General features: G+C 32.8%; 1 protein-coding gene across 4 annotated transcripts in view; it reads right to left on the bottom strand.

Moving 5' to 3' along the window:
• VPS13C (vacuolar protein sorting 13 homolog C) overlaps positions 1 to 12,670 on the bottom strand; it is a 173,700-nt gene that overhangs the window by 64,166 nt on the left and 96,864 nt on the right. For all 4 annotated transcript variants that reach the window (XM_065872278.1, XM_065872277.1, XM_065872280.1 and 1 more), the window contains 9 exons: positions 10,676 to 10,812; positions 8,819 to 8,975; positions 7,789 to 7,868; positions 7,235 to 7,294; positions 6,377 to 6,533; positions 4,473 to 4,589; positions 2,912 to 3,015; positions 2,350 to 2,517; positions 831 to 1,135 (listed from right to left, as the gene is read on the bottom strand). In XM_065872278.1, coding sequence (XP_065728350.1) covers positions 831 to 1,135; positions 2,350 to 2,517; positions 2,912 to 3,015; positions 4,473 to 4,589; positions 6,377 to 6,533; positions 7,235 to 7,294; positions 7,789 to 7,868; positions 8,819 to 8,975; positions 10,676 to 10,812 — 1,285 coding nt within the window. The remainder of the gene's footprint in view (positions 1 to 830; positions 1,136 to 2,349; positions 2,518 to 2,911; positions 3,016 to 4,472; positions 4,590 to 6,376; positions 6,534 to 7,234; positions 7,295 to 7,788; positions 7,869 to 8,818; positions 8,976 to 10,675; positions 10,813 to 12,670) is intronic.

Here is a 12,670-nt window from a genome sequence, read left to right on the forward strand (position 1 = left end):
CATGTTTCTTTTCACAAATCAATCTGCATCAGAATGATTCAAGTTTATATGCAGAGCTATGTAAAACAAACCCTATGTAATGCTGATTTCAAAGAGACAAATTTCATGAAGTATGACTACTGCACTATTTACTATCTTTCACAAGGATATTTAATAGCAACGAGTCCAACGTCATACAAACAAATGTTATATCCTCCTAAAATTGGAGGACAAAGAAAGTGATACGCTACTTAGCCCTTAGGTTTATGTTATTAGTACTTCTCCAAACTCAAAGGGAAAAACTCAGCAAACCTAGAAGTTTAACAAGCATATTATAACAGTCATATCTAGCCTGCCTGCCAACAAACATTTGAACCACCAAATAAGTTACTCTTGTCATTCAACAGAGCGAACACTTTCCCATTTGGATTTGATAATCCATTAGATATCTTACTGAAAATTCCTAAATGTGACAAGGTTTGGAAATGAGAAATAAATCTTAAATTTTATTACATTTTAAGAAGTCTTTGTCTCTGTACAGAAATGAAAATAGCTATGTGCAGAGAAAATAAATAAAAATAAATCTAAATTAAGTATTATTCAGTAAACTATAATTTTATAATAGGAAATTTCTATAAAGTGAAAAAAACACGTTATAAATTTAGTAAGACAAAATGTAGATTCTATGAGATCCACCATTATAAACCACTAACCAAAAACCAACAGTCAAGGTTTCATAATTAGAATAAGGAATAAGAACCATAAATCACTAGAGTGTTTTACCCCTGGCAAAGATTTTATGAAAATTCTATTTCTAGTAAGTAATTTGCCATTGGATTATATATTTATACCTGGACAGCTTCAGCTGAGTGAGTTGGATGTTCATTTTATCAATGACTGGGGGAAGAGAATACTGTTCCACAGAAACTACACTAAATTGGTTTTCAACTTTGATTAAACCCAGATCTGCTATAACAGCATTAGGCGATACTGAAGACTGAGGAATGATAATAACTGGTGCTTTCAAATTGATATCCATCAAAAGGCGGAAGCTCTTTTCAGCCAAGTCTTTCATGCTGGAAGCAGCTCTTTCTGCAGCCTGGACTGTAGCTGTGCTCAAAGCTTCTTTGGCAGTTTGAAAATTGTTGAGGAAGTTCTGTTGGAAGATACTGGTATTTAGAGTTCCCCCAAAACAGGATTTATTTTTAAAAGGAAAAACTTTAAAAAAGAAAAACTGAAAAAAAGAGGTGATATAAAAGAAACGTTATTTATGACTGTGTACATGGAGTAAAGTCTAGAAAGATACACTCTGTGATAATTAACAAGTGGAAGAAAGAATCCTTTAACTTTCACTTTATGTATTTCAGAATTATTTGTTTTTTGACAAATTTTGGTAACAATACTTTTTAAAATATCCCTTTTACTCATGAATGTTGTCATTTTAATTCAAATTTAAATAAAAAGATGAAGGAGAACTCTTTACATCTCCCAAAGTTGCTTTAATTCAGTACCTCTAGGTCATAGGAATAAAGTCTATTAGTTTTAGTCCTTAGTTTTAGAAACTAAGGTTTTGCCCGCTTATTTCTAAAGGTTCTTTTCTTAAGTGTACTCTAACATGAGCAAAGGTGCTGAAGTGTTTACAATCTTGCAATCATTAATAAGAGTCAAAACTTCTTTATTTAGAGTGAGATCTTTCACCTCAATTTCAACTAAAAACGGAAAGATTTTTCCCAATGGAGAAAAGGACTGGAAGCAATATTCTTCCATTAAAAATGTAAATGGTTTATTTAGTTTATTAAACTAACACCCCTCCAAATAAATTACTTTCCAGAAAAATAAAACATGATGGTTTAGGTAGAAATCCATAACTTAAAAGCTTTGATTAACAGCCCTGCTAAGAGGCATAGGCAAATTAAACTCTTCAGCCCATGACACTTACATGGAAATAAATAATTAAAAGAATTTTATGGCCTTGATCATAATTATAATCAAAAGCTGTAAGCTCCAGTATTAGTCCTTCAAATGCCTGATGACCTCCTTAAAAGATTCTTTTCGCTAAGTACCTTTTAAGGGTCTCTCATAAAACAAATAACACTGAAAAGCCTAGTTAAAACATCAGGAAGTACTTTCAAAATATATAACTACGGAAATGTTAAAGAATGATCATTCACAGGTTCAAAACAATGATAACAAAAATTCATTTAGTTATCCATGATGTAAAGGATTTCCTTAATTGTAATATTCTATTCAGCAATTGGGACTTTATCACACAGCCCCATTAGTAAAGATTTTGACTACCTAGGTTCAGATGTATAGGCAAAGATACTTAGGTGTCAATGAGAAATAAATATATTTAAAAAATAAACTTACCAAAAGAGACATGAAGAATTTATGAACATAAACAATTTGAATACAACCCACTCTGAGAGTAAGTTTGCCATCTACTTTAGACATATCAGCATAGGCCTTTCCTTCTGTGGCGTCTGGATAAAGAGTCATTTGGAACCTAAAGACTTCATCTCCCAAAATAGAGACAGCCTAAAAGTATTAAATTAACTGGTTATTATATCAAAAGAGCTGTATCACTGTATTATAAATAAGTTTCCTTATTACAGAATCCTTGATATATAAAGAAGCATCACTTAAATTTAACCTTCAACAAATTAGTTAAAAACATTTAACTTGACAATAACTTTTTCCTATATCTATAAAAAAAAGTTTTATCAATGGAGATATCAATCACTTAATTGGTTAGAAATAACCTACAAATCACCTAGTCTATATATACTGTGAAAGCAGATGATGACCATATTCATGCTTACTCCCTAACAAAATGCCTGATACATAATATACACTGAACAAATGATTAAAGGCAACTCAAGCCCCAAATAACAAAAATAAATTTCAATATAGAAACGTATCTTTTAATTACCTTTTTGTGAATGGAAGTCGAATCAACATTCGTAACTATGATATCCTTAAGTCTGGCAAACATGTCGGTCTGCTTTGGCCTCACAGAAATAGAGGCATCCATTCCTGTGGGAAATACAACACTTTTCACCTAATCCAAGTGAACTAATTTAGTGGTTTTTAATTCAATAATATACTACCAAGATAGAGAACAGATAAAAATTACTCACTATTAGACATATTAAAGGTAACAACTTCTTTTTTTTTTTTTTTGGCCACACCAAGTGGCATGTGGGAATATGGGATCTTAGTTCCCCGACTAGGGATACAACCCATGCCCCTTGCACTGGAAGTGCAAAGCCTTAACCACTGGACCACCAGGGAAGTTCCAAAGGTAACTACTTCTATGTATGAGATACCTAAGAAAGATTATAATATCTTTAAGTTCTAGAAGCATCTCATACATAAACTTTGTGGAAATTTTAAAACAAAAGGAATCAAATGTCAAAGAAAATTAATCACAGATCTCCAAACACAAGTATCCTGTGCATTAGTAAGATCAGAATCGGTCATTTATGGTGACACCTAAGATTTGTTAAACAGTTATTTTACAAACGTTATATAATCAAACTATTACTCTGAAAACTAAAGAATTGGAATTATAATTAAATATAATCTGATGAATAAATACTATTCTTTCTACAGTAAACTGTATCTAAAACACAATCTTTTAACATTTCTCTCCAAAAAAATGTTTGTCATTCTCATAATTTCTAAAGGAATGATTTCTAAAACCACTCCTCAGAGTGAATGAGAGAATGCCTACAGCTAAGCCCCAAGAATGAACCTAAATCATTACCATGCTATGCATAAACAGATACTCAGTAACGTCTGTTGAATGGAACTGATTTTCTAACCCCTTGTTAACTGCTTATTATGTACATACCAGGCACTTTTCTTAATACATGTAAATTTGTAAACTTAATCCTCATAACAATTCCATGAATAATTACTATAACTATCTCCATTTTACAGAAGAGGGAACTCAGGCACAGAAACATTAATTAATTTGCTCAAGGTCAGCCAGTAAGTGTTAGAGCCAAAATTTGAACCTTGGCAGGCTGGCTCCAGAACCCATGGTATAATATGAACTCATCTTTATATGAGGCTGACGATGAGTAAAGCTTACAAAATTTCTTTTAGAAACTTCTCTTCCTGATGCTATATAAGCACAAAAGACAAGGGAAACAGGATAATGACATTTTCTTTACTCAGTGAGATGTTATGATATTCATTTCTCAGTTTAAAGTTATATTATTCTGAATATGCAAACAGAACATGAGATTAAGCCTTAGACTTATTCTGAAAAATTTTTTAAACATAAGGAATGTCTCACATCAGTCATGAATCATACCAAATTTACTTCTAACATTTCAAAGCACATCTTTGAAAAGTTTGCAAGAATCTTCAATATAAGTAAACCAAAAGACGACTCATGAGAAATCTACCGTGCAACAAGCTCATTCTTCCTGAAGGTCTATGTAAAGAAACAGAAATACCTACACCAAGAAAAAGTTACTTACCATGTATTCTAATATCTGCAATATTATACTTCTGATCACAGACAAAGACATTAAATGCATTTAATTCAGCTATGACCTTTAAATCAAACACATCATCTTGAGAAGTGTTGCTGGATACTGAAAAGTAATAGAATCCTAGTGATTAGCAAAGTGCAAAGATGATATAACATAAAATAATCCCAAAATCACTAAAATAAAAGTACATTATGAACTATGAAGAACCAAAAAGGTCTCCATTAAGATTACATATAATTAAGATTATTTTTAAATGTCAATCAGACAGCAAGTAGCATATTTCCAGCCAAATTAAAAATAAAGGCAACGTTTACTAGCACCTTATAAGTATAATTTTGCTAGATGGAAACTTTACTGTAATTTTTCTTGTGGGGAAAAAGGAAACCCCCTATATTAGAATTCTAAGATTCCATTAGAGCTAAATTTTGATTTGGAACTCCTTTTCATATCATATATTAGATCAAAGAAAAATATTTCATGAAAAATTGAAATAGTGATGACAGTAAAATATGTATTATTAACTATGACACATACATGTTATTAACTATAGAGACAACTTCCCTAGATTATATTATGTTTCTCCATGAAGAATCCTAAAAAATGTTCTATAAGAGATGAACATAAAGGGCTAAAGTTAAGAAAAAACAAAAAATTATTTTATAATGTGTATTTGTGTCTGTGCACGTGTATAAAAATCACAATCAAATGGATTCTCTTAATCTATTTTAGTCTAGGTCCTGATTGATAAATTTAAGATATAATTTCCTAGAGATTTGTCTTGACTGGAGGAAACACTTTTTCCTACAAAACTGTAAAAGTATAGGGACATCAGTCCTTAATCACCGAGATGATAAAAGGGTTTTTTTTTTCCTTTAAGATTTAAAGTAGCAAAATCAAACCATAAAAAATAGCTATTTGGCATAACTAGAAGATTGTTTCTTTGGATTACTATTTTTTGTAGTTTATTGTGAGCTTAAACATTGTTTTTTCATTTATTCAACTGTGTGCATGTGCGTGTATATGTATGTATATGTTATGTAAGTATTTCCATGGATATTAATGTAACAAGTACATTAAAGATGAAGAAGGTAAAACTATTTTACTCTAGTTTAATGCAAAAATACTGCTCTGCTCCCTGGTTAAAAAAAAAAAAAATCTCATCCTTGTATCAGATCTAATATTACTAACAGTTTTCACTTTAAAGATGCTAGTAATATAGATATAATACAACGAGGTAATGGTCTGAAAATTAAATTACCAGATGTTAGATACTCACATCATATGACATGAAAGAAAAATAATTAAAATGATATTTGGCTTAAAAACAGGCACATGTTCACTCACGCTACACCACATCTAATATTTCACAGCACAAATTGTGGCATGTGCCCATATCTCTATGTGACTTAAATACAGTTTTGGTTAGAAACCAAAGTGAGTCTGTCTCTTCCATGAGATTGTTCCTTTTGTGTTCTGCAAAGCTGAAAACTGTTGAGCACCAGGTAGTTTTAACTGACTGACTGAAATGGGCCTTTGTTACTATGCATGATTGTGTTCATATTTTAATTACTTCCTTCCTCACTTTCACTGGAGTGAAGGTTACAGAGACATCAATGCAAAGTATATACAACTTTATTTTACATAAAAGCTAGGCAGTGAAATCAAATATAAATACGTGATAAATATTAAACACTTATTTAAAATCTCTCACTAAACTACTCTATTATACCATAGGGATAAAATCTGCTTTCTTTTGAAACCAACCTCATCTGTCAAAGTAGCTAAAACATTAAGGTGATAAACAGTTATCTTAGCTTGAAAATACATGTTATTATATGATTATTAAAGTTCAGACAGAAAGTATTAAACCATGACTCAAAAGTTAATACCAGTTTTGGCAATGATACTTCTGGACTCCCCCATAAGTGGCTTCAGCTCCGATTCCTTCTTAGAAGGTTCAGAGGATGGAAAAGCAGATGATAAAAAATCCATGAAGGACAGTAAAGCTTCCAAATGAAGAACTAAGTTTAAGGATGAAAATGAAACCTAAGATAATGAACAATTAGAGAGGCAGATTTCAGATATGGAAACATTTTTATGTCAAACCTCAACATATACAAGTAGCACAAGAATAGTTCAACTAAGGACTTCTTTTTTGAGAAAGAACTCACTATTACTTTGTTAACCTTTACCAGACAATAAACCAACACTGCCCACTCCCACACCCAACAATAATTCTAACCTCAATGGAACTTGATAGGCTTTAAGTAAAGATACAAGTATTACCAGCCTTAGGTTGGTCGGTCCCCTTACAGATGGTCCCAAGACAGACTATACACACTCAAATGGATGGTGACCAATGTCTGTACTGAGCCATACTTTTAGCCTTACCCTTAATTTTTTCCTAATCCTAAAGCCAATTCATTCAAATGTTTAATGCTTCCATCAACACTACGCCAAATAACCATAGTGAACAAAATTTCCTTAAAAAATATTTCATTTGTGTACAACAAGGAATCATTAATTTATATCTGGGAAACAAGGAGTCTTTTAGGAAATCAAATCAACTTTTGTAATAACTTTATTTCAACTCTCCATCCATTTCTTTTATCTACAAAATTAAATCTATTATTATTACCACCCTTATTCTAATTTTAGGGCTCACAATCTCACAACTGAAGATGGCTTTGAAGCTAGATTTAATCATTACTATAATCTAACCTTATAGTGAATTAGAAAAGATTTACCTGAAGTCTTTGTTTGGTACTGTCATGGATGGTTTTAAATTCTGGTCCATCACTGTCTGCCTACAAATAATGGAGGATAAAGCCACTGGGTTGCAAACACTAAAAATTCACACACTGAAAAAATATATATATATTCTTTACTTTTCGAAGTATGCTATGAAAACACTATAAACATATTTCTTAAAGGCAAAGAAGAACATGCCAAAAACATGACCACATAAGCATTTCTTATATTCTACAGAAGCAAAAACCCGAACTCCTTATCCTACCTGGGAGGAAATGCTAAAGGTAGGGGAACTGTCAGTGTATCTAGATTATAATAGATTTTGCTTCAAATTACAATGGAACTTTGTATACATCTACTTATTCAAAAACATAGGATTAACTCAGAAGTTTACTGAAATTATCCAGGATTGTCAGATGCTTGCATAAATCACTATAATTAACCAGTTTTAGGATGAAAAATTTTAGGGGAGAAAACCAAGATATTATATACAAGAGGATGACATAATTTCATATATGCAAATATTAAAGAATCCTAGAAATGAAACTACCTTTTTCAATAACATTTTCAGAAGGGGTTCATCTGTTACATTAGAAGAGTTAATAATGTGAAGAGGTTCTCCTTTAGAGTCTAAAAGAGAAAAAAGAGAGGGTAGATTCATTATGAAGTCGTTTTAGACATTTCAAATGTATTTAAAAATAGACCAGCCAGTTACACAAATATACGTTTGTCAAAACTCAGAGTTGTACGTTAAAAAGGGTGAATTTACTGTATATAAATCGTATCTCAATAAAGCCGGCTTTGAAAAAAAAATTAAAGAAACTCCAAAAAACACAAAAAAAACAGCACTGGCCTATTATAAACGCTATAACATTTGGTACTACTGGTATTAGTTATTTGAACAAATCATAATAAAGGACAAAGCTATAAAATACTTAAACTAGTGATTATTCTCAATACAAGTTTGCTTTACTTAAAGTTACCCCATAGAGTTCCTATAACTTTAAACACCCATACCAACTTTAAAAGTTGGCTTGGTGCAATTTAGAAAGTGAATCATCTGAAAGGCTGAAGAGACTACAAGGTGATGTTCAATTTTTCCTCTATATATTTCTGGGTTGTTTAATTTTTATTTTTCACAAGTATATATTAATGTCATTAAATACAAATAAAAAACACTTATGTAATTTTAAAATAAATAAAAAACCAAAGAAAAAAAGTTATTTCCTAGTAAATTAACTCACCTTTCAAAAAGGGTCCCTGGGCTCTATACCTGGGTATTGTTCTCAGAGCAGTTATAATGTTATGTTGCTTTTCATAAGTACTGAAGTGTTATGTGCTGAAGACATATGCCTCATTTTTCTTTTAGATATATTCTACTTTGTGCTAAATATTTAGATATAGACTTACTTTATGATAAATAACTACATAATGAGTTTTAACTATCAAATTACTTCATATTAATGTAATAACTTTAAATAATTATGGTGACACTAATAAATATGCTTCATGTTGATAAAAAGGTAGTGACCATCTGCCTATTACATGCACAATTTACAGAGACTATACTTCACACTTACCAGTGAACTCAAAGCATTGCATACTAATTTTTTTTAGATAAGCTTCAGCAGTCAGGTCGTAGGCTTTAACTCTAGCTTCCAGTCCAAGCTGCAGGACATTTAGTTCACATAAAGGCCTTCCTTTCTTTTCTGCTTTTTCCATCAAAGTAATCACGACCTAGAAAAAGGTACCATTATTACCACAAACTATTTCACTAATATACACTGAAGATAAGTTAATTTAATAATCATCTGGAATGATGTTATCAAAATATTCACACAGCGTAAAGATGTTCACTTCTATTTGTGCCTGGAAATTACCTAGGGTTATTTACTTTGGAAGGCCCACTTACTTATTCAGACTTTTAAAGCACTGTCACTGTATTTTAATGGATTTCAAGATAGTTATGAAAAAAAAAAGTTGTTCTGCCTAATTCCTGGAAGTCCTAGTCTGATGGATGGTGTCAGACTAGATCTGAAAGTCTGAGATAAACAGTCAATTTTTAAACTACTCCTAAGGCAAGGTTTCTCAACCTTGGCACCACTGACATCTGGGGCTGGATAATTCTTTCCAGTGGGGAGTAGTCCCATGCACTGTAGGCTGTTTAGTGGCATCACTGGCCTCTACCCACTGGTTGCCAGTAGCCCACTCTCTCTCTGGATAGTGACAACCAAAAATGTCTTCAGACAATGCTAATTATCAGCTTGAGGGGAGGATGCAAATTGCTTCCCCCCACCCTAATCACTGTCCTAAGGGAAGGGAACTGTAATTATATGTATTACAAATAATATTAAAATGGACTTACAGGTTTTATATGTACATATGTTAATGAAACCCATTTGCAAATAGAATTATTCATTTATCAATGTTTCAATTATCAAAGCCTAAAAATCTTCAATAACTGTAACATTAACCAGAAAAACAGCAGAGGTTTAGCATGAAGGAAGTTAGTTTCAAAACATGTATTTCAGATCAAAAAAGTAGCACTCATTTGTTTAAAAGTTTATTATTTTTGACTCAAAGATAGAACATAACCTCTGCACAGCTATTTAACAATGAAGGAATTTTGGAGAAAATTCTTCTAAGTCCCTGTATCCGCGATGCTTTCTCACATACACACGTGTGTGCCTGTCCCTCTTTCTACCCTGTCCCAGCCCCTTTCCTAAACTCCTTTCCTCAGACTGTATCTTCTTCTTCTTTAAAAATTCAGCTAAATCTCACTTCTTCCAGGTTATCTTCCCTGACTCTTTCAGACTGCTTAGATGTCCTCTTCCTACCATCACTGCCACAAGCTCCCTGGGCACATTTTTAATGGAAGTACTTAACAAAAATTTTAATTGTTTTCTTGTTTGAGTTCAGAGTTTATGTCTTACTTCTGTATCCTTAGCACTTAGTACATGCAATGAATACCTGTTATGTGTGCGAACACAGAAGAGGAAAATTCATTTAACCTTACCTTAAGAATCTGCAGATGGAAAGCAGGTAATGGTAATATAACATTTTTTAAATGTAGGCATATTGTGTTTTATTCTATTAATGGTTTCTAAAATTTGCAAAGAATTTCTCTGTCATTTTTCCCTTTCCTGCCTTCCCTATATAAAATCCAAAGCAGGCTACATTCCAACTGCCCTAAAATCATTTGAAAAGCCTGTTACAGAGCATATTACCATTTTCTCTGTAAATACTATATCCCCCAAATATAACTCATCTTTAGCAAACTCTCAAATTTTTAAACATTTCTACATACAAATTACAAACAGCCTTTGTAAGCTTTTTCTATCCATATCAATAATCTACAAGTTTACTTTATTAGAGGTAATTCCAAATATCCATTATTTATCCACCTCATTTTATAAAAACAGATGAAAATTACACACCTCTTTGATTTCAAATTTCAGCAGCATATTAATGATGTCTACAGATCTAATTTCTTCCACTCCAGCTGTTAAACTATCTTGTGAAACATGCATATCTTGTTTTAATGTAGAGATTTCAAGTGGCTCTTTAGTTTCACCTAAAGATGTTTAAAAGAAATTCATTCACTTCTATTCACACATTTCTTACATGAATACTCAACAAGGACTTATACAAGTACTCTGGACTTGGTTCAGGCATTGAAAATCCACAAATCAGTCATACACAGCTCTAGCCCTTAGAAAGCTCATGGTTTAGTAGAAGAAACATATATACTTAAAATACAAACAAAATAAGAAGGCCCCACCTAGTCACATTAAATGGACAAATGTTAATAGTCTCTAGATAAAGTATGTACAAAGCACAGAACTAAGCATGACACTGTCATGAGAAGGTCAAGAAAGTCTTAATAGGAGAGTTATAATTCAAGTAGAACTGAAGGAGCTCCTCACACAGAGAAGAATAAAATAAGAGGTAGTAGAAAACCACAGAGAGATAACACATCAGGATAGGTTTTGCAAACAGAATGGAGTTTGATATGGTTACATCATAAGGAGGATAATAAGAGCTAAGGCTTGATATGAAAGAAGCGGGGGCGGGGGGAAGTTAAAGCCTCTTACGCCATACCAAGAATCAAAAGTAAAACCATATGAATATGACCCTGTTGTCCTGAAATTCACGCATCCTGAAATGCAGCAAAATTGCTTTCTAAACTGTAATACACAACACTAATAATAGCTATCACTTGCAAAGTACTTAATCTCTGTGTTGGATGTTGTGCTAACAGACGTTCACAGACTATCTCATTTAACTCTTATAACAACACTTTAAGGTAAAACCTTTACATTGTCCTTATTTCACATATGAGAAAATTGTGGTCCAGACAGATTCAGTACCTTGTCTAGTGTTTTCCATATGGAAAACCACTGCTGTTAATTATTACCTTTGAGAAAGCAATGCACAGGGCAAGGTTTCTTAACTATCACCTTATTTCAGCACTGTTCCAAACATAATGTGATTGAGGGAAAATAATTCTACCAAATATTTTGCTTCTACAAAACAATTCCTGGAACAGGCAAAGATTTCTTAAATAGGAAATAAAAAGCACTGATCAGTTTTTAAAATTGTGTATTAGAATTCATTAAAATTAACTAATTCTATTAAAAGAAAACCTATTAAGAGAGTGAAAAGGTAAAGCACAGATAGGGAGAAGATATTTCTACACATACACTAACATGTATACATATAACCAGCAAAGGGCTCCTAACCAGAATGAATAAACAACTCCTATACACCAATTAGAAAAAAGACCATACCTCAGTAAAAATAATGGTCAACAGACTTGAATGATCATGTCATAACAGAGGACATCCAAATGGCATATGAAAAGGTTTTAAATTTCATTAGTTACCAGGGAACAAATAAAAAACATAGAGATACTACTATATAACCACCAGGATGGCTAAATTTTACAAGACTGAGGATAGCAAGTACTGGTGAGAATGTGAAACAACTGGAATTCTCATACATTGCTAGTAGGAAGGTAAACTGGTTCAACCACTTGGAAAACTGTTCAATATAGCCTGGCGTAAGTTACTGAAGCAAAATGTAAGCTAACATATGACCCGATAATTCTACTCCTAGCTGTGTGTCCAAAAGAAAACAGTATATAAGTGTGCCGAAAGACTACAATGACATTCACAGCAATTTTACTCATGACAGTCAAATACTGGAAACAGGCATAAAAAGAACAAACTAGCGCTATAGACATCAACACGGATGAATCCCACAAAATGTTGAAAGAAGCCAAGGGATCCGCGCGTGGCAGCGCTGCAGCCGCACAGCTCTCTGCTGAGCCCCAGAAAGGCCGCGCCGGCCCCGCCACGCTCGCGGTCACGCTGCTCCCCTCGCCGCGAAGGGGGAGAGGGCTCGGGGCGGCGTGGGTGCCTACCGCCCTC

This window comes from Phocoena phocoena, chromosome 2, assembly GCF_963924675.1.
Source record: "Phocoena phocoena chromosome 2, mPhoPho1.1, whole genome shotgun sequence".
NCBI classification, from domain to species: Eukaryota; Metazoa; Chordata; class Mammalia; order Artiodactyla; family Phocoenidae; genus Phocoena; species Phocoena phocoena.